Source organism: Miscanthus floridulus, chromosome 2 (assembly GCF_019320115.1).
Source record: "Miscanthus floridulus cultivar M001 chromosome 2, ASM1932011v1, whole genome shotgun sequence".
Classification (NCBI taxonomy): Eukaryota; Viridiplantae; Streptophyta; class Magnoliopsida; order Poales; family Poaceae; genus Miscanthus; species Miscanthus floridulus.
In genome coordinates this window covers 161,633,773-161,660,939 of record NC_089581.1, presented here as the reverse complement: position 1 = coordinate 161,660,939, position 27,167 = coordinate 161,633,773, and the positions used below count along the sequence as shown (strand labels likewise).

Below are 27,167 nucleotides of genomic sequence, written 5' to 3'. Positions count from 1 at the left end.
TATCATGTCTAGTAAACTTCTCTTTTTTTTTCTGAAGCTCATGTGTTCTAAATAGGCATGGAAAATGAAAAAAAAAATCCATGAATAGGAGTGAGCAAGAGACAGGCGTTAAGAGCATTTCTAGTAAGAATTCTCTACTTAGGCCTCACTTTTGGGTGTTAGTAGACAAAAAGACTCGCCAGCATTAACTCCCTATTGAGGCTCCCAAAAGTAAGGAGACCCTCTCTCATTCTTGCCCCTACTTTTCTATTTTCCACTGTTTCCCTCCCTGCTCTCATCCGAATCTAACTCGTGCCCGATCACCTACACCCCTTCCTCCATCCTTGTCGACCAGAACTCATTCCTTAGCCTGCTCTTCAACCACCGCACCTTTCCCAATCCAGCTCCACCACCCGCGGGACCTTCCGGCCAGCTCCACCACCATACACCCTTTCTCGACCACCTCCACCACTTGTGCGTCCTCCCCTAGCTACCTGTCCGCCACGTGCCCTTCCCAATGGTCTCCAACACCTGCATGCACTTCCCTGACGGTCTCCATCGTCCGCGCACCCTTCCTGGCATTAAAACTGGATGTGCAAGCATATGTGGAGCAATGGGCTCGACGAGTGGCGGCGTTTAACAACAGTTGTGGTGGATCAAGTGGTGTAATGGGTTGAGGTAGAGGCTAGTGGTGGTGATGGTAATGGAGGAGAGAATTGATGTATTGCTATATATGTTTTATGTTTGTGGACTTAATATTCTGATGAATTATGTGATATGATAAACAATGTTGTTTAAATTTGAATTATGTAACATTATTGTATGAATTTATGTCGGGTCAAATTGGTATTAGCTTTAAAGAACAAAGCTAATACCTTCTGTAAAATACACATTAGTCATACTAAGTTTTGTTCATTAATCATCAAAGCTGAATTAGTAGCCTAGGTGCTTTTAGATATTCAAGGACCCACTAATTTGCATCAAGTACATAGCTTCTAAACTCATTGAGTGCAAGGAGTTTGTGTCTATTTCCTAAGAGAAGATTGTGTAGAAACAAGATAAATTAGGTACCCAAAATTTTTTATGTGGGTCCTATAATAAAATAAACAATCTGTCTGATCTCTGAAAACAAGATTTTATTAGCTCAATATACTCCACTAAACTATCTCAAATGATCCAATAATTCAAATGAGATTCATTTTTTGTTTCTCCATGTATAAGTTGAGTTTTAAGTTCAAAATATGTGAGGAAACGAGAGCATGATATTAGGTATAGAGTAGCAAACATGTCCTTGCATTGCAATTGAACGTATACCTTGCCGTGCAAACACTTGAACAACCTTGTTATGATGTCACTTGAATGACTTGTGGGCTTGTGGCTTGGAGATTTAGATAACGGCTGTGTCATGTGCTCCAGTAGCAATCTTTTTTTTTCGAAAGGCGGCAAAAGCTTTGCCGGATTTTTATTAGACAGAAAAAAAAGAGAGACAAAAATTATAAGATAACTCGAGCCATGCTCGCTACTTTGACCCTTAGGCTAGCCACTCTAGTCTGAACGTAGGTTGACAGAAAACAAAAACTGAAGGAAAAGAACTCCCCTGAAAAAAGAAAAACAAGGAAGAAGAAAAAACCGCTATCTACTGCTGCTGTGGCTGATTGATCTGCTCGTATGATCTCGTTGCCGCCTGATATTGCTCCACGTCTTTCTTGCATAAGAAGGCTACTTCCTTTGGTTGTAGACTCTTGTTCTCAAAAGTTCTTCTATTCCTTTCTTTCCATATATTCCACCAGAAATAAATCATAACGCCATCAAATGTTTTCCTCCGGCTTTTGTCTATCTTAGTTCGTCATCTTCGCCAATAGCTGTGCAGAGATCCGTTGATTCCGATGTTATCGATTACCGTCAAACCAAGCCACTATTTTAGGAAGGCCCAAGCTTGTTTTGTGAAGTCGCAGTCTTTGCACAAGTGCGTGGGGGTTTCAAGTTCATTACTACAGAGTTTACATATCGGATCATTCGGCCAATGCCGTTTTATCAAATTGTTAGCCGTTAGGATCTTTTTATGTAGTAATGTCCATGCAAAGAACTCCAGTAGCAATCTCTATAATAGGAATCTTGCACCAAAAGTGGATGCAACATACTCAAGTGCCGGCCAAGAGAGATAGTTGTTACTTGTTACATCAAGCTTATTATCCATCTACCAACCTTATCTCGGCCTCTACAATCTCTGAATTTGTTGACCAGATTGCGTACACCAAGGAACCGAACACACACAAGACCATGACACATTTAACAAGCTAGTCTTTGTAGGATGGATTTGGATTTCAATTGGACTTGTCTATTTATATTTGGATTTCAATCCATCGGACACCAGTAGACCACCACACCTTCTTACATGTGACTCGTAGGGAAATTCTATTCGTTTGTTACCTATCTAGCTGGTTAGGTTACTTGTGGTGGAACCTTTTCAACAGGTCTAAATTCAAGTCATTGGCTTGACATAGATGCTCATATTTCTAGGATTATCTCGTTGTTGACTTCATCAATTGTAGGACCATCCTCTCCTCTTAGGAGTAAGGTGTGTGTGCGCAAAAGTTTATAGAGATGAATGTACATGCATGTACGTGTGTATGTCTAAAAAAAATTCCGAGAGAGGCCACATTTTTTACAGCTCCACTTCTATTCTTGTTCCCTTTGAGAAAAGCCACATCTTAAGGCTTACGTATTTCTTAGCACCAATAAGCATGTTTGAGGTTGTCTCTGTCCTAAAATATAAAGGGTTTTTAGTTATTTTATAATTAAATCAAATCATATTAAGATTGACTAAGTTTATGTAGCAGAATATTATTTTCTATCAATCAAAAGAAGTAAATTATGAAAATACATCATATAATATATCTAATGAAGCTCGATTTGCAAAAATATATATCTAATAAAGCTCATTTGATGTCATAATAATAATAATAATTCTCTATGAATTTGATCAAACTTATTAGGATGATTTGATTAAGAATGACTTAGATATATCTTAAGACCGAGCGAGTATACGAACCAGAAAAATGGCCCACATTTTGGAACGTGACGTGGAAACGACGATAAATATTAAAATTGGTCGAGGCAGCCAGCATCAGGGACTGACACGTCCATCCTCCCACTCGCCGCCGGCACACGCCACAAACGTTGAGATGTGCACCCTACACCCTCCGAGAGTCCGAGTTTGGAAACCTAAGCACCCCTTTTGTTCAATCGTTCGGACGCATTCATATTTTTCTGAGGTTAAAAGGTAGTAGTAGCACTACTAAAAATGTGGTGGTGGACTGGTGGTTGTGGGGTGAGAACGATTGCGGGGGACAAGCAGGGCAACGTGCAAAGCGAAAGCGTGTAGGCCACTTACATTTGACATTAGTTGCTACCGCGACACGAATATGTACCCCTGGTCCCTGCAAGTGCCAACAACAGCCTAATGAAAATGAAAATGATTGGGGACGGCACACGGCAGCATCTCCGTGCACGTCAATGCAAATCAAAGTCACAAATCACACAAGCAAAGAGATCGCGTCACTCACACATCGGCCGTGTGTGCCCAGTTTATCGTGCCGTTGTAGCCCGGATCAAGGATTGGAAAATCAGTCATCGCAATGCAGTGCAGCAGTGCTGCAGTGGGCAAGCGGCGCCGAGTTCGATCACGTGAACTTGCTTGCAGTCCAGACTGACTGCGTCGTGACGAGGTTTCCCTTCTTCGGGCTCGGGCGGGTTTCTGTCCTGATGACACGACACACGTTACCACTTTCTGAGGGTTTCTTTTGGCAACCATCTGTGCTTCTCGTGGTGCCTCCCGCGGCCGTCCACGCGTGCTTGGCGGCCCTGTGCGCTGTTCTCCTGGTGGACGAGGCGGGCGGTGCACCGCCTGCGCCTGCGTGAGCGGTGCTTCAGTTGCCGCGCCGGCGCGCCACGAAGCTTTATAAAAAGCAAGCAGAGCGCACGTAGAGACATATACCATCAGCAGCTAGTAGCACATGACTCTATGTCTGTGTGCGCAACTCGTTTCGAGGCTGCCAGCCTGTCGCCGTTCTCCACCTCCGAAGGTACCTGATGCTACTACTTCCTGCCCCGCGCATCGCATCCGCGCTTTAATTTGCCGGCGTCGGTTCCGATTGATTCCTCGATACTCTCTGCGGGCGTCCGTCGTTTCATCCACTTGACGAACCCGATTTGTTCCGTTTGCTGTTCAATCCGCAGATCCTGCGAGTTCAGCCCGCGAATGAACATGTCGTCGTACTCCCCGCCGCCGCCGGACCAGTCCCTGGACACGGAGGCACCCAACGCGCCCGTCACCAGGGAGCGGAGGCTCAACCCCGATCTGCAGGAGCAGCTCCCCAAGCCATGTACGCACCTCGATCACTCTGTTTCCTCCACTTTTCTGTTGCCTGTCAGCCTGTATGATGAATTGATGATCGTTGTGGCTACAAACTATACAGCAAAATAGGCATGGAGACAGTCAGACAGCACTAGCTGTTTCTTGCGTTCAAGAAAAGACAGCGCTACCTGTTTCCTGATTAGGAGAGCCGTAATCCATATATAGTGCATTGATTTCGTTTTCTTTTCGTCCCTCTCTCCCGGTTCGCAGATCTCGCGAGAGCTCTGGAGGCGGTGGATCCGAGCCACCCGCAGGGGACCAAGGGGCGCGACCCCCGCGGCATGAGCGTGCTTCAGCAGCACGCCGCCTTCTTCGACCGCAACGGCGACGGCATCATCTACCCATGGGAGACGTTTCAAGGTACGTGGCACGGTTGGTTGATCAGTCATCACTGGGATGGCAGTGCTAGCTGATGAGAGAAGGCTGTGTGACTGATTCAGCAGTAGTAGTACCGATGATGTTTGTGTTGTCAGTGTCTGCCTGACTTTTGCTCGATGGGCTTAGGATTTTCTGTCTGTGTCTGTCTACTACTTTCAAAAGGATTTGAATTTTCAGACAGACACTGATAGAGAATTCAAATCCTAAACCCTACTGCTGCTGAATCGGTACTGATTCAGCACTACTGCTTAGGATTTGAATTTTCTGTCTGTGTCTGTCTACTTTCAGGCCTGCGAGCAATAGGATGTGGACTCCCTGTATCATTCGTGGGCTCGATACTGATCAACCTCTTCCTCAGTTATCCCACTCAGCCGGTAAGGTTCTCTCACGGCCTCTTTCATGTACCTGCATGTTTCTTTCTGAAATCTGCGGTACCTTTGCGTTACTGGGCAGCACCACCCCTCAGACATTCAGCTCTGGAAGAGTTTTGGCTGTCTCGCCACTTCCTTTTTTATTAGTATTTATTAAAGAAAGACAGGTCTTGTCAATCTCTGTGCAAAAGAAAAGCTCTTGTAATCAGATGCTCTTTCTGAATTTAGGGATGGTTACCTTCTCCTTTGCTGTCTATCCATATAAACAACATCCACAAGGGTAAGCACGGGAGTGATTCTGAAACTTATGACACTGAAGGGAGGTACGTGTAGTACACTAGTACGCCTAACACACTCCTTACTGTCTCAGGCTATGACGAAAGATTTAGTGTCTATCCAGCCATAACTAGTCTATACTTGCTTTGATTTTGCACAGGTTTGATCCATCAAAGTTCGATGCTATATTTAGTAAGTATGGTCGAACTCATCCTAATGCTTTGACAAGAGACGAGCTGGGCTCAATGCTTCAAGGAAACCGCAATACGTATGATTTCCCTGGCTGGTAAGATATAGTTCAACTATCAGTGTTTCCATCTACCAGTTCTATTTTATTTTCTTAATGTTTTATGATTTCGTTCTTGCAGGATGGCCGCTGCCGGTGAATGGCTCTTACTCTATAGCTTGGCAAAAGACAAGGATGGCCTGTTGCAGCGTGAAACTGTCCGTGGTCTATTTGATGGGAGCCTATTTGAGCGACTCCAAGACCACAACAGCAAGAAATCGTCCTGAATGAGTTGAGGGTTGTTCAGCTCAAGAAAGGGCTGGCAGTACAAAACTACCAGATTATACCATTGGTCGTGTTCAAATAACAGATGCTTCGGCTTTGTCCAACAGTCATTAACCTTGTGTGTTGGGATTTGTTTATATGTGTGTTGTGCCACCAGTTTCTTCTCCTTTTGTCTCACACAGGTACTGAATTGGTACGCCTGTGTTTTCTAGTGTTCATGCTGAAGCTATATTATAAGCTGAAAAATGTGCGTTTGAAATTGATTGGCAAAACTGTTATGTTGGTCTTGAAATCTGAATTTCCTTTTTACTGAAATTCAGGCTCTCTAAACAAACTCAAGGAAAAAATTATATTTATCCGAAATATCAGTAACAAAATAGCAAGACGTCAATAGTAGCCATTATTTTCTGTGAACAAAGGCATTGTTTTACAATATTTGCTATGTACCCATGTATACAAGAAAAATGCTTGACGTACCATCCAGTTTATCCAACGTACTTACAACAAGGCAATACAAGACATCTATATCTCTTATAAACTATAAGTCTGTCTCAACAAACAAGCCATCTACATCACCCCTAACTGTCAACAATATCTTCACTAATAGCCATGTTATTCCACTAACTTTCAATGTCTTAATGCAAGCTATCTATATTGGCTCCACTTATTTTCATTTTAAATTCTTCATAATTTCCGTAGGTACGTGCGTGGTATCTTCTAGTTTGATTTAGAGTGAACCACCAACTAAGGGACTCGCTATTTGTTATCATGGCTGTAAAATTTGTGTTGTATATTCTATCTAAAACGCTCTGTTCCAATAAATAATAATGCATCAAAAAATGATTTCTATTGAATTTACTTAAATCTGCATAATGTTTTTTTTTAGTTTGAAACATTCAACACACTGTCTTTTCATTAGTTCGTCTGGCTACGCTAGCAAACCGACTGAGAAAATTAGTCTCGTAGCATTAAAAGATTGTACTCACTCCATCCTAAATTATTTAAGACGTTTTGGCATCTCTAGATTCATAACACTAGGAGTCTAGACATATTATATATTCAGATATGTAGTGAAAAATTATGAATCTAGAAAAAATAAAATAGCTTATAATTTAAAACAAAGATAGCATTACCGTGAATGTACCATTAAAACATTTAACATTTGCTACACACCATTAAAATTTAAAAGTTACAATGGTATAGTTTTTTACCACTCCATCGACTCCTATTACAAAAGCACGTAATTTCCAATAAGGGAGTAGATATACTCGTTGGATCGTTTCGACTATGATGGCTTAGGGTGGTTCATCTAAGCAATTAGTGGCGTAAAGTTGTTAGTTGTTTAGTTGGTATAGCAAAGTGGTACGAGATGACTATGTACTCTCCTTAGTTTTTAGACATGGTTTTACTAAAAAAGTTAAGCTGATACTTACTCCCTCTGTCCACGAATAATACAATTCTACCACAATATCAAGCTAATAATTTGAAATGAATGGAGTAGATGTCAGTGGAGTTGAGTTACTCTTTGGGCCATTTCGACTAACTTGGCTCAAGGTAGTTCAATTTAAGCAATTAGTGAAGTAAAGTTGTTAGGCGTTCGGTCAGTGGTGCGAGATGAGTGATGTATTGTCTCTGGTTTTTAGACATGGTTTGATTAAAAAGTTAAGCTCATATGGTACTCTCCCTCGTACACCAATGAATACAAATCTAGCACAGTATCAAGTTAAGTATCTTAAGTTTGACTAATTATAAATTAATATGAATATTTACAATAGTAAATAAGTACATTGTATTTGTCAAAAGATTTATTTTCATACTAGTTTATTTGGTGTCATAAATATTAATAATTTTACTGATATATTAGATTCAACTTTAAACAAGTTAACCAAGATTACACCTACAATTACATTGTTTCGTGGGTAGAGAATTAGAGATAGTATTTTTTTTCTTCGTCTAATAAAAATCGTAAGCAAATAAAAACACATGTCATCGTTATTCCCTCTGTCCTTAAATATCTATCGTTTTCGAGAAACAACTTTGACTAAATATATATATAAATATTAATATTTATGATACATAATTAGGATCATTAGAAAGATATTTGAATCTAGTTTTTTAATAAATTTATTTAAAGATACAAATGTTGCACGCATTCTTCACAAATCGAGTAAAACTTGCGGCACGCACACCAACGACAACAATTATTTAGGCCTTGTTTGGTTCTTTAGTCTATGGACTAGAGAATAAAATAGGGACTAAACTGTAGTCCCTTAACTTGTGTGGTTCAAGGGACTAAATTGAATCTGGATGGTTTGGAGGAATGCTGGATGAATTTGTGAGAGAAAAACACTGTTCCGGATGAAAAAATAAGCGGATCAAGCCGGGTTTAAGGGCACGCGAACAGGGCCTAAAGACCATTACGACACATGAAAAAAGACCAAAATGGCCCTCCATGGTCAACTCCTTCCGCATCCGCGAGGCCCGCGTCCGTAGCGCTTCTTCCCTAACTCCATGGCCGGCCGGCGGTGCAACTCCAACAACTTCCTCTGGCGCCCTTGTGCTCGGTGCGTGCGCGCTCCGCCGCGGGCCCAAGCTCGGCCGCATGTGCGCTCTGGCGCAGACACGAGCACCGTGTGGGCGGCCTCTAGGCCCCTTGCCGCCGCGAGCTCCTCTCCAGCTGGCGCGCAGGCCATCCTCGGCGGCGCGACCCTCCATCCTCGCCGGTGTGAGCTCCATCCCCCATCCCCAGCAGGCGCGTAGGCATCCTCGGTGGGGAGGGGGGGAGGGAGCGCGGCGTGGCAGGCGAGGTGGCCTGAGGCTGACGCAGGGAGGAGAGAGAGCCACGCGGGAGTAGAGGGAGAGGGAGGGGTATGGACCGTTCTTTTGGGCTAGAAGTCCCAAATAGCTTCATTCAAGGGATTAATGGACTAGAGAGGGAGTGCGGCGTGGCAGGCGAGGTGGCCTGAGGCTGGCGCGGGGAGGAGAGAGAGCCGCGCGGGAGTAGAAGGAGAGGGAGGGGTATGGACTGTTCTTTTGGGCTAAAAGTCCCAAATAGCTTCCCTCAAGGGATTAATGGACTAGAGACTCATAAGTTATTTAGCAAACTAAGAACTAGAAAGAACTAAAATGAGCTCACTAGTCTCTAGTCCCTTGTAACCAAATAGGGCCCCTAGAGACGGATATAGTATACTTCTCCATCCCACAAAAATGTAAATCTCGTTTTTTAAGGCCACACTATTGAAGATGTAAAATTACACATGTGCTCTGGCTGTCTACTTTCTCAACACACACCTAGAACTTAAAAGAACCCTCTATAATCTTTAATGGAGGTGCAGAGTTAACATGATTTTCTAATTACATGTGTATTTTTTTATTGGCTTATCTCCAACCTAGATTTGTATGTTTTTTACAAGATTTAAACCACGTGATCACGTGTTTTTTTTAAGGAAGTATCTTAAAAAAATCATGCGCTGTCCGTACGGGAGCCGAAATGTTCCCCACACGGCCGGCGGCGCGTTTGCCAACGTCCAGTTCCATGTCGGCCACCGCGCTCTTCCTGCCTGCAAACCAAAGCTCCACGTCTAGTGCCGCTAGCACTCTTGGGCAACCTGCGCCGGCTTCCACCTCCGCAAAGCTCCACTTCTCGCTCCGCCTCCCCCACCATGCCCGCGCTATAACTTATCGCCCCGCCGCGTTCGGGAGGGGATCGCCTGTGGCCGGCCGTAGAGAGAAGGACCACTACGCCACGCTGAACATCCGCCGCGACGCCACGCTTCAGGAGATCAAGGCTACCTACCAGATTCTCGCCCGCAAGGTGCTGTTCGCTTCCCCTTCCCCTTCCTACCGCGTTTAGATTGGTGTTGCGTTGTATTAATTTCCCTACTGTTATTAATTTGAGCCATCTGCATAGTTTCTAGACCCTAATGCTGGGAAGTAGTAGCATTTTTAAGAGTTTACAAAGTAATCTCCAAATTTGTCATTTTTTCCTGGTGACTTATCACTCATGCCGTGTTGGATCAGTTTTCGACATGTCTATAGTTAATGCCAAAGCTACATACATTGAACATATTTCCCTGGTTTTCTTTCGGCTACAGTACCATCCTGATATGAATAAGAGTCCTGAAGCAGAAGAAAAGTTCAAGGAGATCAGTGCTGCATATGAGGTAATCTTCTGCCTGTGGCTTCAACTGAAGTGCTGAAGGAGAACAACACTAGAACATGCTGAGTATTAGATTAGTTTAGCAAGATGTGGTTATTTTCTATTAGATTAGTTTAATTATAACCTGATTGATGCAATTTATCTATGATTTTAGTATTACCTAAGTGGTAGACATTAATCTGCTCTATCAACGTAGACATGTTTTGTGTAAAATGTGATGGATCTCAGAATTGAACTGGAGCGGCAATCCCTTAAATCTTTTGCAAAACCTTAAAAAAATGACAGGCTCTCTAAATGTCTCATGATCTCACCATGATTTTTGTGTACCTGATTTCCGGTTTATGCCCCTTTATCTGATATAGTTTGAATTTCATCTTAAAGGAAGGCAGTGAAACTTTACAAACCTGGTTTATCAACAATATCCTATCCTGGAATCATAATGAAATTTACTTTGTATTTAACCAGTGTATTTAGAATGTTGGTTAGAAGGGCAGGCCTGGTACAGTGGTGAGAGCTGTCTCACTGAGTCACCAAGTCACGGGTTCGAAGCAGCCTCTCTGCAGATTTTGCGGGGGGAGGCTTGCCTCGGTTTTTCCCTTCCCCAGACCCCACTCATGTGGGAGCCTTCGGCACTGGGTCTGCCCTTTATTTAGAATATTGGTTAGTTCACTTGGCTGCTTCTACAGAATATACATGAGCAGAACACTCACAATTGTGATACACCCTCCAGTCATTATTCCTTTACATTTCTTACAGAAAAATACAACTAACTTCAGGACAACTTAGCTGTCTGAAGTTTCAATTGATATTGACTGCAGGTAGTATTTGATGATGCTATCAGATGACCATCCTTTTATGTGATCTGTATTATTATCTTCTTCAGGTTCTATCTGATGAAGATAAAAGATCTTCATATGATCGCTTTGGAGAAGAGGGACTCAGTGGTGATTACAGAGATGGAGATATTGGCACACATGGGGTACACAATTTATTTAGCACTAAGTCATTTTCCTTTTTGACCAGTTTGATTCCTATATTGGCCAATTGGGGTATAAATCTATTTTCCTTTAGATGCTCTTTTTTCTCTAGCCAACATCTTCTTTGAAGCTATTATGCTGGCAATTAGGGTTGGATATCGAGCCAGCTCGGCTCGGCTCGTTACCTAGCTTGAGCTGGCTCGTTTAGCTCGCGAGCTACTACAAAAAAATAGGACACACATGTTTATAGTGTTTATGCTACATTAATTCTAGAAGGTGACGTCCACCATTATGCAACCATACATGATTAATACATATTAGGTTCATCAAAAGTATCAACCATGCAACATAGCTGGTCCGTCCATGATCATGCAGTTCCAGCATACTAACTAGTTGCTTGCCACCACAAACTTAGGAAAGTCCACATATTCAATGTCAGCATCATCATCTTCTCCATGGAAAACAATCCATAAAATCAACATTTAAGTACCACAACAATTATAAAATTAAAATTCATATGAAACAGTTGAAAATAAGGATTACATACCAATAGAATATGTGTACACTTCTAGGTCAGCATCATCATCTTCTGGATTCATGGTTGTGGGCTGATAGGCCTCAGCTCGTGAGCAGCTCACGAGCTGGCTCGTTAAAATAGCGAGCTAGACTTCCAGCTCAACTCGTGAAAAAGTTAAAACGAGCCGAGTCGAGCCGAGCTGAGTCTGCCACGAGTCGAGCGAGTTGGCGAGCCGTGAGTATTTTGTCCAGCCCTACTGGCAATTGTTGTTAAAGTGCATTTATGCCCACCAGTTGATGTAATAGCAGTAATTGATGTCGGAAACTCATTGATTGAGAAAATGGAAAACTGCTAGTTAGTAGAGGGGTCATAGTTTGAAATTTTTTATTGGCTTGACCTTTGACATTTTGTTTGATTTTGCAGATTGATCCATATGAACTCTTCAATGCATTCTTTGGTGGTTCTGACAAGCTTTTTGGGGATAGTATGGGCTCTGGGGGATTTCATTGTAGCGCAGAAGCAAAGGGCAATAGGGCACTTAATATCAGGTAACACTTTCAACTTAGCACCAGATCAGAATGTTAGATCTTGAATAGCTGTTTACAACTCGTTTTCTACTTTACAGCTATAATCTGCTCCTTTCTTTTGAAGAATCCATCCTAGGAGGCAAACGTGAAATCAATGTTTTTCGCCATGAAACATGTGGCACCTGCCATGGAACTGGAGCTAAATGTAGCAATGACATTACAGAATGCACCCAATGCAGAGGTCAAGGCAGGTTGATGAAAACTCAAAGGACACCTTTTGGTATAGTTTCTCAGGTGAAGTAGTTGTTTCTTCATGAAATATGGTTTGTCAGTTATTTTCTATATTCACCTTCATTGCTAACTGGACCAATATTCATTACCATCATGGATGCTAAATTTACTTATACCGCCAGTACAAACTGTCGTCTTAGAACAACTTTTAATACTCTAACCATGACTGTACTTTCTCCCATGAAAATGTTATTAATGGATTTATCATCTGAATATTGTTTTGCTAAATCCAAATGAGAAGAACTAGCAACAAAATGTCTTATATCACTTGGTGCGTGTAACCTATTTAACATTGTCACTAACTTGCTGTTTGCTCCATTTTTCATAGTTTTATTTCCTGAAGTTCGACATAATATAGCTTATGCAATATGTTATGTTGTTTCATTCTGTAGATATCTTCATGCTTGAATTGTGAAGGAAGCGGGAAGGTAATTACTGAACATTGCACAGAATGTTATGGTTCGGGCAGAGTCCAAGTTGAACGCATTATCAAAGTAGATATACCTGGAGGTATTGATGATGGCTCCACCATTCGAATTCGTGGTGGAGGTAATGTTGATAAGCAAAGGCAAGCATTGGTCAGCTGTTATATAATCTCTTGGATTCATGCATCATTTGTGTAGTTTGTTATATGTTTGATTTGAGTGTTACTTATTTAAAGCCACGCCATTGAAATCTTTACAAGTTGGCAAAGGTGGTGATTGAGTTGCATAACTGAGTAATACCACCTGGATGAAATATTAGCCCCGTTTCAGTTGTTACTAAAATGGGTACATGACCACACTTATCTCATTTAAATAGACACCCACCAGAATTACATGCTAATGATTTAAGATCCACCTATGGTAATAGATGCAACCATTACATGTTATGCATTTCTGTCTTATTGTGCAGGGGTGCAAGTGGTGACCTGTATATATTTGTTCGCATTAATGAAAAACAAGGCATCCACAGAGATGGTCTCAATTTGTACTCAGATGTTTCAGTTGATTATACTGATGCGATTCTAGGAACCACAGTGAAGGTTAGCTGTTAATGGTCAAAGACCCCATTCATATCATGCCTTGTGTACCATTTTTTTTCTCAAACACGCCGGAGAGCTGTGTATCACTATATTAAGAAGAAATATGCCTTGTATAACAATATCATGTGTTGTCAAAATAAATACGAAATTGACGTGTGTTTGATAAACTCAAGTCTAACTTATGTTAATTCCATAGTTCTGGCAATATTCTCATTTAGTTCTAGCAAACCTCCCAGTTCAGCTTAACCTAGCAAGGAAGTTTATGTTTTCAGGTTGAAACAATAGAAGGACCCAAGGATCTTCACATTCCTCCTGGAACTCAGCCTGGAGAGAACTTAAAATTTTCTCAACTGGGAGTTCCAGACATTAAGAAGCCTAATGTCAGAGGAGATCACTACTTCATGATAATGGTGAAGCTCCCGAAGAGTATCAGGTTTGAATTGCTGGCACTTTCTAACAGCTCAGGGAAGGATGTTGTATTTACAATCAACAACCTGACGAGTTTGATGTTTTCTCCAACTTCAGCTATTTTCCTTTCTTGATGAAATTGCGTGCAGCTCTCCTGCGTCGTTAAAAAAACCCAGCTATTTTGTTGTTTTAACGTCCAGAAGTACTAAAACCTAACCAATTCATCGTTGGAGAAGGGCCAAAACACAGATATCCAACATCAGATAGCTATAACCTTGTTGTTTTTCCATTATTACACCCTTTAATACCATAGCTAATATATCATGTAACGAAGTGTAAATGCCCCCCCCCCCCCCCCCCCCCACCCCCCCCACCCACATACACACAATACACACATTGCCCCCTCGCCCCTGGCCACGCCTACCACTAGTCCACTAGGCATAGTGGTTCCTCTGTTATGAGCTACAGATAATTGGAAATCTAGTCTGGCAGAAGCATTTCTTCTTGTGTTATGGTGTTACCATGTTAGCATGGGTTTGTGTGCTTTTGTAAAGGATCTTACCCCGTGTTTTGTTCTCTTCTTAATATAATGATGCGTAGCTCTCAGCGTGTTCGAGAAAAAAAAAAACATGTTAGCATCCCAAATATGGTCTCGATTCATATTTGACTTTTGGTGTATAACTTCTGACAGTTATTTTGACTTCTACAGTGGCCAGGAACGTTTGCTAGTTGAAGAGCTTGCCGCGCTAAAGACAGCTCAGAATATCTCAGTTCCAGGTGAAGTTTAATCTTTTTTCCTGAGTTATTGTAGTTTGCATCTGTCTCATGGGTTGACTCCTGAGTCCTGAGCCTGTTTTGTGCCTTTTCTTTGGCTTATTCAGAAACTACAAAAATAGAAAATTTTCGGGAGAGAAACCATCATCCATCTGCAAAGAGAAGATCATTCAGGGGATCTATCTGGAATTTGTTCAGGTAGACATCATTTCTCATTATTTTTTCTTGTCATGAAATGTAAGTAGGCCTATACTGATTATGCCAATATTATTTGCTTTTTATTGATCTGCCAAGCTAGTTGTTTAGTAACCAGGGCATGACGAAAAGGACAGACTTGGTGCTCTTCGAATCTGTGATTGCTCCTTTTCTTTTCTTTTTCTTTTTGGGAAAAATGCTATTTAAAGGCAAAGGACATATTTATATGTGGTTCAGATGCCTAGCTTATCTACATTGCCCTTATTATGCAAAACTTGAATCCACTTTTGATAAGCCTATTTAATAATTCCATTCATACGATTCTAGGGATGATAAAGGCGATCAGAGATTTGCTTCAATCAGTGCTCAACCTATTATCCCAGGATGGAATTCTGTCCGAGGAACTGATACTGCTGTTCCCTTGCTGTTAAAAGGACTCCTCATGACCGCAGCATTCTTATTTGTAATCAGCAGAACCAGTAAACTCAAGTACATTCGGAAGTGCGTTGACCGTCCAACTCAAGCCAAAATACCTGTAGAGCCGAGTGAATTTCTGTTGTCCTCATTTCTGAACGTTAACGACATCACAGTTTTGGTGATCATCATTTCATAGTTTTGCCGCGCAAAGCTTTTGTTCTGGGAAAAGAACCCATCCAGGCCGGCTTTGCTTGTAGTGGATGGTGTAACAGGTTAACAACGGTGACAGAGAATGATATGGACTGCTTCTCATTAGTCATTTCTTGATTCATTATTCCAATATGTAGAAGACACTTGCGGCAATTTTGAGTTTTGACGAAAGCCAGAGGAAAGACATGAAGGAACATGGCTGTGGGCTAATGTACACTATGCATCTTGTCTGCACAAAGTTTTGTAATCTTCCGGGCTTGATATTTGTTTAACGATTTTGTTGCAAACAACAGTTCTGACGTGAGACTAACTTCTGCAATTGGCCAATGGCAATGGGTATATTGATATATAGGCCTTGTTTAAATCCAAGTGCTAAAGTTTAGAGGTGTCACATCAGGTATTACGTGAACACATCAGGTATTACGTAAGAGTGTTCGGATAGTAATAATAAAATAAATTATAGAAGTTCTCAGTACTTCGCGAGACGAATTTATTAAGTCTAATTAATTCGTCATTAGTGTATGTTACTGTAGCTTGTATTGTCAAATCATGGACTAATTAGGCTTAAAAAATTCATCTTGTAAATTAGTCATAGTCTATGCAATTAGTTATTTTTTTTAGTATATATTTAATACTTCAGGTATGTGTTCAAATATCCAAGGAACTACTCTAATCACAAACACAGCACATCTCCGTACAGTAAATAGCAATGACAACTATTCATACAATCTTTCCCTTAAAAAAAACTATTCATACAATTTGATTTCGAAGTCACCATTTTTCGCTTTGAGATGCAAGAATTCAAATGCAATTTTTGACCTTTCCCTCTAGCGGTCTAGCCTCTGCCATGTCCGATCGGTTTCCAGTTCCAGAATCCAGACCGAGACAGGCGCCGCAGCACAGAAGGTTCGCGACATCCGTCAGCCCCAAGCCCCCAACGTCAGCTCTAGCCAGCTGACGGGATCCACACTGCGCCATGTCTTTCCGGCCGCAATCCACGGCGATTCCCCTCCGCCTGCTATCTCCTAGTACTCACCCTCGCTCTCCTCGTCGTCTCCACCGCCGCCCCATCTCACTTCGTCTCCCCGCCTGGCCTGACCCTGCCTTCTCTCCTCCGTCCGCCTCTTCTAGTCTCTATCCATCTCATCGCGCTTACCGAACTCCGTGCGCAGGACAACGAGATCCGGCAGAAGAAAGATGCCTGCTACACCGACGTCGAGAAGTACGTGTTAGGATGATGAGTTCTCTGCTTGTTTTCTGTTCAGTGGAACGCATCTGACACGATGCTTCTGAGTTCTGACGGTGGTTTCTCTCTGCTATACCGCAGCGGGCTGTGGGGCTGGGTGTGCAGGTCCTCGCCGACGGAGAAGGAGAACTGCGTGCTGCGCTGCCTCTCGCCGGAGTGCTACGACCTCATATACGGCGGCGATCCAGTGAGTGGTGGCATCAGGATGTGGGGTTTCAGCAGCTGCGATATACTTGATTTACTGATTTTTTTTGCTTGGCTGCCTTGTGCAGCTTGAGGAAGGGGAGTTGGACTATGTTCGAGGCCAGGAGTATAAGTACTGTATGCACAAGTAAGAATTACCAGAACATCTCGAATATGTTCGTTTGGGGTTTGGAATGTTGAATTGGGTCTGCCATGTGTTGATTGAAGGATTGCATTGTCGTTAAGGTTGTCCAGTCGTAGATTATAAGTTGGGTTGGAGTCCACGTAAGATCCCAATCATATACAATCTTAAACATAAGAATCATAAAAATGTGATACTATTGTTGTCTGGAATCATAGAATCAGGCCCTTGATCAAGATTGTAAAGCTGAAAATTTGTAAGACAGAAACATAGATATTGACAAGCATTATTGTGGGTGCATTTGTAAATGAAGGGAAATGATATTGATACTATGCCTCCTATGGTTTACTAGCTCTCTAAACATACAAATCAAATCACATGACTAGGAAGAGAATTGAAGTATTGAGAGATCAGGAATAAGTAGGAGTGATTCAGACCCAAGGTAAGGTTCATTCCTTATACAAGTGTACCTTTTATCAGTCTTCATTTACTAATTTTAACTATCTGTAAATCTTGGTAAGTGCTATGAGCAAATTAAAAAACAAGGTAGATTATACCTCATCTGACTCAATTTTGGTTGCCGTATTCTATCTAGCAGCTATGGTGTCTAAAGGGGTAAATAGTGTGGAGGTAGGTGACCATAGTAGTTTCACCCAATGTTCCACCAATCAAACGTTGGGTTAATCTGTCCTATTGATTATTGTCTAAATTACACAACCTCCATAAACTGCAGACTGCAGTAGAACTGAAGTTTCAGTCCCTACTGTTCCTCACTCAACTAGAAGTATATAACTAGGACAGTTGGTCTCTGTAGTCTAGAAACGATGATATTGTTCTCTACGAGAAGATTCTTTGCTTGATATATTCACATTTGGATTTGCATGTTGCAGTTTTTATTATTCATTCTGTTCTTTTCTGTTTCTGAACTCTAGTTCTGGGCATTCTTTTGGAAACTCTAATTTTTTTCCTTTATGATATCAAAATTGTAATAGTTATAATCATCGTATGGATTTCTTTTTCTGTTTAGCACTAGACTGTCTGGCCTTGAAGTTGGTTTCCTGATCATGTCCCCGCACACCCACATTTGTTCTTCTTTTCAGATCATCTCTTGGAGAATGCTTGCATGGTGTGAAGGGGTCCTTCAGCTACTCATGAAGTAATGAGAAGAAAAAGGTTCCATAGTTTTTAAGTCGTCGCCTAGTCGTCCAGGCGTTGAAAAAAGTCTGGGCGTCCTCGACGCCACAACCAAAACCAGCAAAATGAGGGAGCAGGGGAGGGAGGAGACACAGGAAGAACTGGAGGAGGACCAGGCAAGGCTAACCACTAATCTCTGCTCCCATCCCCATCAGCTCTGCTCCCATCCCCGCCAGCTCTGCTCCCCAGCAGATCTGGGAGGGGCTCTTGAAGGGCAACAGCAGGGGATCTCGCACAGGGATCTAGAAGGAGGGCGACAGCAGCAGTGAGGAAGGGGAGGGGAGATCTAGAAGGGGGCGACAGCAGCAGTGAGGAAGGGGAGAGGAGATCTGGAAGGAGGCGGCTCCAGCAGTGGATACTGAGAAGGCGTTCGAGAGGGAGAAGAAGCACTTGGAGAGGAGCAGTGGCAGCCCTAGATAGTTCAGGATAGTTGGGGAGGGCTTTTATGGGCTGTTTGCTGGACTGGACCTTTTATGTTCCTTGTCCTTCTTCTTTTACTTTTTCATTTTTCTTTTTTATCCCTTCTCCATTCTCTTGCCTTGAACATATAGCGTCGCCTTGCCTTGCCTTATGATCGCCTAGGCGATTGGAAGGTGGTGGCTCGCCACGTCTCGCCTTAGCGCCTTAATAACTATGAAAGGTTCTGTTAGTCTGCTGTAAATTTTATTTTGCAATCTTGAACAAACATGCATATTTTTTAGATAGTGGAATTGTAAATTCCAGACTTCGCTTTTTCCCAAAGCATCACCGGTGCACCACCTTATATTAATCTTGATGAGAGAATTCCAGTACCTAATAGCCTTGGTAGTAAATAAACTAAGGGGTGTTTGGTTGCTAGCCACACTTTGGCACGCTTCACCTTAGGCAGATTTGACCAAGTTGGCAAGTGTTTGGTTGGTAACTAATTTTAGACAAGATCCCTTAGGCATGGCAAAGTGTGGCCCATCATCTTTGAACATGCCCGGACCAACGACCTGTATGCCTCACTGCGGTGGCCAACCAGCTGTTTGGTTGGTAATGGTTGCACTGAATCTGATGAAGGCATTGGTTCGAGGCATGTCTGATGCATTCACCTTGGGAAGGCAAGGGAGGCATTGTTTATCTTGTCAAGTTGCAACGACAATTACGACATGCACACTTAAGTATAAAGGCAAATTAAACATTGGATTACATTGTTGACCACACACTGTTATGTGCATGAAGTATCACGAAGTTACAATTCCTTAAAATAGTATTTTAGCCAACACTAGAGCTTGCGGCACCAACAGAGGGGGGGGGGGGGGGGGGGGGGGGGGGGTGTTATTTATGAAAGGGACCAACTAAGGGGTTTTTTTTTTCCTTTTGGAAGGGACCAACCGAGGTAATTTGTAAATAGTCTTACACAGAAAGGACTAGGGGCCAGGGTGCTGGCCGCTGGGAAACCTTATTTCACACTCTTTAACGGATAATAAGCCACTGAAAGGGCATACGTTTCCATTTCACTTCTGCAAAGGAGAGTGCTCTCCAGAATCTCAGCATCAGTAGCACTAGCATCCATGGTTATACCAACAGGAGAGCATTCAATAAAGTCCCATCAGCTACTTGATCACCTTGCTTTCCCTGCATTCGCTCACACTCCCTTCTTATCGACTCAAGGCTCTCTGCCACTTGCTTCATGCTGGGCCTGTCATCCATTTGCTCTGCAAGGCAGTCAATTGCAACAAGGCCAACCTTATGAAGAAGCTCAATATTCTGAGCTGGGAATGCAATCTCTTCATCATGCATCTCACATGCCTTTTGGTCTGTGAAGTTCATCTTGAGGCTGTTATTTCCAGCATATGATGGCTTTTTTCTGGTAATCAGCTCGAGAAGGACAATTCCATAACTGTAGACATCGCTCTTCTCATTCAGAAGACCTCTGGCATACACAGGGTCCAAGTATTCAGGGTCCGCTATCGCAGTCACAGATTCAGCATACATTTTCTCTATGGAAAGTAGCCTTGATGTCCCAAAGTCAGAAACCTTTGGCATGAAGTTCTCATCAAGAAGTATGTTACCTGATTTCACATCTCCATGGAAGATTTTTGGAGCGACAAATAAATGCAAGTAGTCAAGAGCTGATGCCGACTCAGCAGCAATATCCAACCTTGTTTGCAGTGGAAGTGGAAATCTTGGGGTACCATGAAGGACGTCGCAGAGGCTTCCTTTAGGTGCAAACTCATAGACCAGCATTGGAATTTCCACCTCTAAACAGCAACCCAACAGCCTAAGAATATTCCTGTGTTTAATTTCAGACTGGATCTTGATTTCATTCGCAAACTCCTTTCTTATTTCCCAGAATTGTCTATCTTCTGGATAAATGGAGGTATGGGGTACTGGAGTGGAAAGCTTTTTCACTGCAACAATCTGATTGTCATTGGTGGTTCCCTTGTAGACCTCTCTCAAGCTACCTTTGCCAATAACAGTGCTATAATTTCTTGTGATGTGATGTAATTCCTTCTTCGTGTAAATCTTGATGTTATTGATACTTGCCAGTAAAGGACCACCATTTCTCTCAAAGAATGCTCGAAGCTTTCTCTTCTCATTCATCATAAAAATAAAAATTGATAGCGCTATAACACATGAGATGCCACATATTACTCCTGTGAAAAGATAATGGCAAATATAGTTCAGAATTTAGACAGCTTATACATCCTGCCTAGCTAGCGTACCTCTCAAACCCACATTTTATTTTAGATGATACTCCCTCCATCCCTATAAGTTGTTTCAGCTTTTTTGAGAGTCAAAACATCTCAAGTTTGATCAAAATTATGTCCACGTAAGTCAAAACTCAGAGACATTTGAGCCCCACATACTACATGTGTCCACGTTAGTCAAAACCACTATAAAAAAAATACTCTGAACTATAAGGTGGTTTTATAAGTTATAAAGAGGGTATGTTGTTGGATATTAAAAAAATGATACACCATGGGTGTCCGTCGTGTTCGTACCAACCACCCACGTCGCCCACGCCTGCTCCACAAGCCCCGCCCGTGTTGCCCGCAACGCGCGTCGACCACGCCGCTGCTCTGCATGCACCCACGTCGTTGGGTCCATGCGCCCTGTGCCTCGCCTGCCCGCGCACCCTTGCTCACTCCTGCCCGTGCCCTCATCCACCTCGCCCGTCGCGGAAGGGGAGGCATGGGTTTACGCCCCCATCCACCTAGCGCCTTCGGTAGGAAGGGAAGGTCTGCACTACTGCAGTTCTCCACCAGGTAGGCCGTGACCGTCGACAACGCTGTGCTTCAGGCGTTTTCGGACATGTTGCAAGTCTATGTTTTAAGTGTTTCTGTTGTTTCTGTATGTTTCAAGTATTTTATCTGGATGTTGCATATGCGGCTATGCAGCCTGTTCGACAGGCTGTATCTGCCTGTATCTGGCTTGGCTTATCAGCCAGCCAACAGTATTTTCCTCTCACACCAAACCAACCAGCAGTACTTTCAGCCCATACCTTATAAGTCAATCCAGCCGAAACGAACAGGCTGATGGTTATACATGCATGTTTCAAGCGTATGTTTTAAATGTTTCAGACTTATATTGTAAGTGCTTTATCTGGATGTTGCATATGTTGCTATAGCTATACACCATGTGTTCAAGAGCATGCTTCAAGTGTTTCATCTGTTTTTAGACGTATGTTGCAAGTGTTTTATTTAGATGTTGTATATGTTACAAATGTATGTTTCGAATGTTTCATCTATTTCAGGCGTATGTTGCAATTATTTCGTCTGAGTGTTGCAAAAGTAGATCTGGATGTAGGGATAGAGGAAGCCTAAGCCCTCAGTAGTCCAGTTGTTGCGGCTCCATGGTGTGGCGAAGGTGGAGGCCGTGGACACAAGAGTGGCGGGGATGGGATGCCGTAGCAAATCGGCCAGGATAGGTGCGGGCGACACACGGGCGAGATGGGATGTGGGCTTCCATTCTACGTGCGTCGGGCGCAGGCACGGAAAGGTCGGTCTGGATGGTTGTTGGAGCGGGGATAGGCGGCGGGAGTGGGCATGGGAGCAGCGTATGGACGAACCGCATCCATGCATCCATACATCTGGGCGCTAGTTCGCCCCGTTTAAAAAAAACTATCCGATATTCAAAATTAGGAGTTTTAAAATTTAGCTACAAGCTCGAGTGGCAAATCAGACTTTACTAAAATAAGCATTGCATTACCTACCCAGATCTTTGCTGCACGAGAGAAATTGGGATCGCATTTCTGTTGCAGTGGATTGCCGTGACTGCCTCGTTTACATTTGCAATCATAAGAGCCCTGTGTGTTGTGACAAACCCCGTAGCACGGATACTTCTCCGGGTGCAAGCACTCGTCAATATCTGCATGGATGCATCATGCATGACTCCGAAGTAATGATTATTTCGGTGGACATATATAGTGGTGAAAGTAGTTTCCTGCCTGCTGCATGCTTACCGGTACATCCATCGACTCGTAGCCGTGGGAGCAGTTGCATGTATACCCAGGGCCATTCACAGCATCGACGCAGCTACTATGCTGGCTCTTGCACGCGTACGATGAACTGCTGCTCTTCATGGCGTCTGAACAGGTGAACGCCGACGCCCCGTTGGGCCGGATCGCCCAGTCGAGCCACACCGGCATCGTCGGCTTGCCTCGGCTTCTTCTGAACCGGACTCACCACTGTCGCGTTCGGTCATATTTTGACAGCGTCTGGTCACTTCAACAACAGAGCCTGAGCACGTCAACTTCATCTAAAATTGATCGGACGTTGCTCCTCCGAATCCAGTCACTACGTGACCTGCGTCCGGTCATTATTTCACAGTAACAATCACCTTCTTTACTTTACTAACTTCTTCACCTATGCTCAAATATGCCAAACACAAGTGTATCACCTTGTGTACGTGTGTTAGCTTATTTTCACAAATATTTTTAAGGGTGTTGGCTCTCCACTAGATCTTAAATGCATATGCAATGAGTTAGAGTATCTAATGGTACTTTAATAACCGCATCTCGATACGAGTTTCACCCATCTTAATAGTAAGGCTATCGATCATAAATGTGATCACACTCACTAAATGTCTCGATCACCAAAACAAAAAAAACTCCTATCAAGTTTCACCTTTGCCTTGAGCTTTTTATTTTTCTCTTTCTTCTTCTCCAAGTCTTAGCACTTCATCACCATGGCATCACCATCATCATGATCTTCACTGTTGCTTCATCACTTGGAATAGTGCTACCTATCTCATAATCATTTTGATAAACTAGGTTAGCACTTAGGGTTTCATCAATTCACCAAAACCAAACTAGAGCTTTCAATCTTTTTCTTTTTGGTAATTGATGACAACCCTTACCCAAAGATATAAATTGAAATTTAATTGAATCCATATTGCTTCCCCAAGCATATTTACCATGTGTAAAAGGATATGGATAAGTTTCATAAATCACAAATGGTAGCAATTGCTCCCCCTACATATGTGCTAAAAGTTTGGATTATAGCTTGTACATATACTTAGATAGGAAACATATGAGACAATGTCTATCAAATGATGCTAAGGTATAAAAGATAGACCTTTGAAGCATGATATCGATCGGAGTGCACCAATATACTATCCTTAGCACCATTAGTAACTAGACATGTATAAAAACTAGAATATTCCATGAGATCAATGTTAGAAGTAAGGGTATAGTTTCCATAAAGATGAACATAAGTTTAGTTTCTTAACATATGCATGCTAGTTTTTCATTTCATCATTCAATTCTATAACTAGCATATACCACGCAAGCATAAATATTGAAATTTAAAACTTGTGTCATGCAAGCAAACATATGAAATGCACATTCAAATGCATCCACCAAGTTTATGAGCTTGCTCCCCCTACTTGTGTGCTCAAAATTTTAATTGATCCCTTACTTTGTCATATCTCTCCACCAAGTTTAATTGATCCCTTACTTTGTTATCTTTTCACTATCTTTGTACACTATTTCTTCCTCTTTGTCATCAATGACCACAAATGTTCAAAATGTAGATAGGTAAGATTATCAATGTCAATCAATAGGGTGATGATCATTTTCCTAAATTTGGTCCAATCTAGATCATTTGCCAAAGATATTTAACTCGGTTTGATCCAAGGACAAGCTTCTTCACACCTTCAAATAAGGGTTATCTCGTACCATGTTGAGTTAAACACTTAGAGCTCATTTTCTAGATCAAACACTAGGTTTACAAGCCCACAAACATGCCATATGCTACCACTAGACCAAATTAAGCATAAAAGCAATAGTGGTACCATACAAACATCAAAATCATTTTATTTTCATGAATGAGCCTATTAAATGTGAAAGATGACTAGATGCACTAAATATGTCCTTAACAAGGATGTATACCATACCAATCAACTTTTACCTTGGATTGTTCGAAGGAGAGGCATGTCATATAAGTGGGGGTGCATCAACATATATTTGAGAAATCCAATATAGTCAACTCATTCTTTAGCTTGCAAAATATTTTCTCATCTAATGGCTTGATGAATATATCGGTAAGTTGATCTTCGGTGCCACACTCTCAATGCAAATGTCCTCTTTTTATTGGTGATCTCTTATGAAATGATGGTGGACATCAATGTACTTTGTTCTTGCATGTTGAACCGGGTTGTTGGTTAACTTAATTGCACTCTCATTGTGACATAGCAATGACACTTTCTTGAACTTGATTCCAAAGTCATTTAAGGTGGCCTTCATCCAAAGTATTTGTGCACAATAACTACCGGTGGATATGTATTCGACTTCGGCGGTTGATAATGCAACACTATTTTGCTTCTTTGACGACCATGAAACAAGTGATCTTTCTAATAATTGACATGTGCCTGAGGTGCTCTTCCTTCAACGTTGCATCTCGCATAATCCGAGTCAGAGTAACCAACTAGCTCAAACTTTGCTCATTTGGGATACCACAAACTAATATTTTGTGTATGCTTCAAGTACCTCAATATTCTCTTTGTAGCCTTTAAATGACTTTCTCTTGGTGAGGCTTGAAATCTTACACACATGCACACACTAAACATGACATCCGCCCTTGATGCGGTCACATAGAGTAGGCTTTCAATCATAGACCGATACAATTTTTGATCCACCATATTGCCACTTGCATCACTATCCAAATTGCCATTTGTCCCTATTGGTGCGCTAATAGTTTTGCTATCACTTATGCCAAACTTCTTGAGCATGTCTTTGATGTACTCGCCTTGACTCACAAATGTACCATTCTTCAATTGCTTGATTTAAAGACCAAGTAAGTAACTTAACTTTCCAATCATGGATATTTCAAACTCATTAGCCATCATCTTTCTAAACTCTTCACAAAAGTCTTGATTGGTTGATTCAAATATGATGTCATCAATATAGATTTACAACATAAATAAGTCTTTACCAATCTTCTTGGTGAAAAGAGTGATGTCAACCTTGTCCATTATGAACCCTTTAGAGAGTAGTAAGTCCCTCAATTTTTCATACCATGCTCTAGGTGCTTGCTTCAAGCCATATAATGCCTTCTTCAACTTGTACACATGGTCGAGCTTCTTATCATCTTCAAAACTGGGAGGTTGCTCAACATATACTTCTTCATTGATGTAACCATTGAGAAATATACTCTTAACATTCATTTGATAGAGCTTGATGTTGTGGGCACAAGTATAGGCTAGTAAGATTCTAATTGCTTTCAATCTAGCAACCGGGGCATATGTTTCTCCAAAGTCAAAACCTTCAACTTGTGTATATCCTTGTGCTACCAATCTTGCTTTGTTTCTTACTACTATCCTATCTTGATCTTGCTTGTTTCTAAAGACCCATTTGGTTCCAATCATATTGTGTCCCTTTGGTCTCTCTACCAATTCCCATACTTGATTTCTTGTTAAGTTATTTAATTCTTCATGCATAGCATTCACCCAATCAACATCCTTCAATGCTTTATCTATCTTCTTTTGTTCAATAGATGACACAAATAAGAAATGCTCATAAAATAAAGCCAATCTTAATCTTGTTTGTACACCTCTAAAAATATCTTCAATTATAGTGTCCAATAGATGATCCCTTGTAATATTGGTTGGTTGGAGGATTAGAACTGCTTGAACTTGCTTGATCATCCATCTTAAGGTCAGCGGTGCGGAACATGTAGCTGTTCCTCTCTACCAGGAATTCGTAGCTACACGGGCTGAAGTCGTAGATGAGCCGGTGGACGACCAGGGACTCCTCGTCGTCGGTGTCGACGCCAACGGAGTTATCGGTGAGGTCTAGCGGGATGTCCACTCTGCAGCAGCCAACGCCGGCGCAACGGCCGTCCCTAACGACCTCTGCTCTCCTGCAGTAGGAGACGCAGCCGGTGTAGTACTCGTAGGGGTACCTAGCGCTCCTGCTGCTGTTGGGCCGGTTCTGGATGTACGCCGTGACGTCGTAGCCGACGACGAAGAGCTAGTTGTATGCGTCCGATATGCAGAACACGGCCTGCGGGTTGAACCTCACGGGGGCTTGGGATTCGTACGAGCGCCGGTTGCCGGACCTGTCGTAGCAGGTCCAGGCGATCGGCAGCTCCACTCGAGCACCGACCGGCACCACGGATAGGTTCAGGACCTTTGCCCTGTTCGCTTCTCTTGTAATCTGTCTTTTTCAGCTTATTTTTTCAGTCAGAACAATATTTTTCTCTCACAACAAATCAGTCAGAATAGTATTTCGGTTTGTTTTTTCAGCGAAGCGAACGGGGCCCTTGTAGCCCATGCCGGCGAGGAATGCAACACTGCTGCCGTCGCACGTGATCTCGAAGCCGGGGCGGAAGCAGTTGGCGCCGATGCCAAAAGGGTAGGGGACATCGACCCTGCCGCATGTAGCTTGGCAGCCGAGCAGTGCCCAGTCCTTCGCAACGTCGACGGACGGCACGAAGGATAGCGTCATGAGCACGAGCAGCAGCAGTGCCGACACGGAGGATACCATAATTCCCGTGGCTACCAT

The 27,167-nt window shown here is 42.5% G+C and overlaps 4 protein-coding genes across 5 annotated transcripts; 3 read left to right on the top strand and 1 right to left on the bottom strand.

The window, feature by feature from the left end:
• Positions 1 to 3,905: 3,905 nt before the first annotated feature.
• Positions 3,906 to 6,204, top strand: LOC136540378 (peroxygenase-like). The gene is made up of 7 exons (XM_066532377.1): positions 3,906 to 4,064; positions 4,219 to 4,364; positions 4,607 to 4,756; positions 5,063 to 5,148; positions 5,374 to 5,468; positions 5,582 to 5,707; positions 5,790 to 6,204. Exons 2-7 carry the CDS (start codon positions 4,241 to 4,243, stop codon positions 5,932 to 5,934), a joined length of 726 nt encoding a protein of 241 aa, XP_066388474.1. The 5' UTR covers positions 3,906 to 4,064; positions 4,219 to 4,240; the 3' UTR covers positions 5,935 to 6,204.
• A 3,213-nt stretch (positions 6,205 to 9,417) lies between these two features.
• LOC136540376 (uncharacterized) lies at positions 9,418 to 15,726 on the top strand. The gene is made up of 11 exons (XM_066532373.1): positions 9,418 to 9,746; positions 10,027 to 10,095; positions 10,975 to 11,070; positions 12,009 to 12,133; positions 12,211 to 12,406; positions 12,796 to 12,971; positions 13,298 to 13,427; positions 13,700 to 13,860; positions 14,545 to 14,612; positions 14,717 to 14,807; positions 15,132 to 15,726. Exons 1-11 carry the CDS (start codon positions 9,423 to 9,425, stop codon positions 15,415 to 15,417), a joined length of 1,722 nt encoding a protein of 573 aa, XP_066388470.1. The 5' UTR covers positions 9,418 to 9,422; the 3' UTR covers positions 15,418 to 15,726.
• A 577-nt stretch (positions 15,727 to 16,303) lies between these two features.
• On the top strand, positions 16,304 to 18,961 carry LOC136540377 (uncharacterized). Of its 2 annotated transcripts, XM_066532375.1 has the most exons (6): positions 16,304 to 16,506; positions 16,604 to 16,653; positions 16,759 to 16,864; positions 16,950 to 17,008; positions 17,389 to 17,444; positions 18,103 to 18,961. In XM_066532375.1, exons 1-5 carry the CDS (start codon positions 16,408 to 16,410, stop codon positions 17,420 to 17,422), a joined length of 348 nt encoding a protein of 115 aa, XP_066388472.1. In that variant the 5' UTR covers positions 16,304 to 16,407; the 3' UTR covers positions 17,423 to 17,444; positions 18,103 to 18,961. The 2 variants fall into 2 exon arrangements, with proteins under 2 accessions (XP_066388472.1, XP_066388471.1); XM_066532374.1 differs by lacking the exon at positions 17,389 to 17,444 and having other exon boundaries at positions 16,306 to 16,506; positions 18,103 to 18,957.
• Positions 18,962 to 19,568: 607 nt separating this feature from the next.
• LOC136537358 (wall-associated receptor kinase 3-like) lies at positions 19,569 to 27,167 on the bottom strand. The gene is made up of 5 exons (XM_066529354.1): positions 26,919 to 27,167; positions 26,335 to 26,633; positions 22,626 to 22,833; positions 22,373 to 22,469; positions 19,569 to 20,817 (listed from the first exon to the last, which is right to left on the bottom strand). Exons 1-5 carry the CDS (start codon positions 27,165 to 27,167, stop codon positions 19,736 to 19,738), a joined length of 1,935 nt encoding a protein of 644 aa, XP_066385451.1. The 3' UTR covers positions 19,569 to 19,735.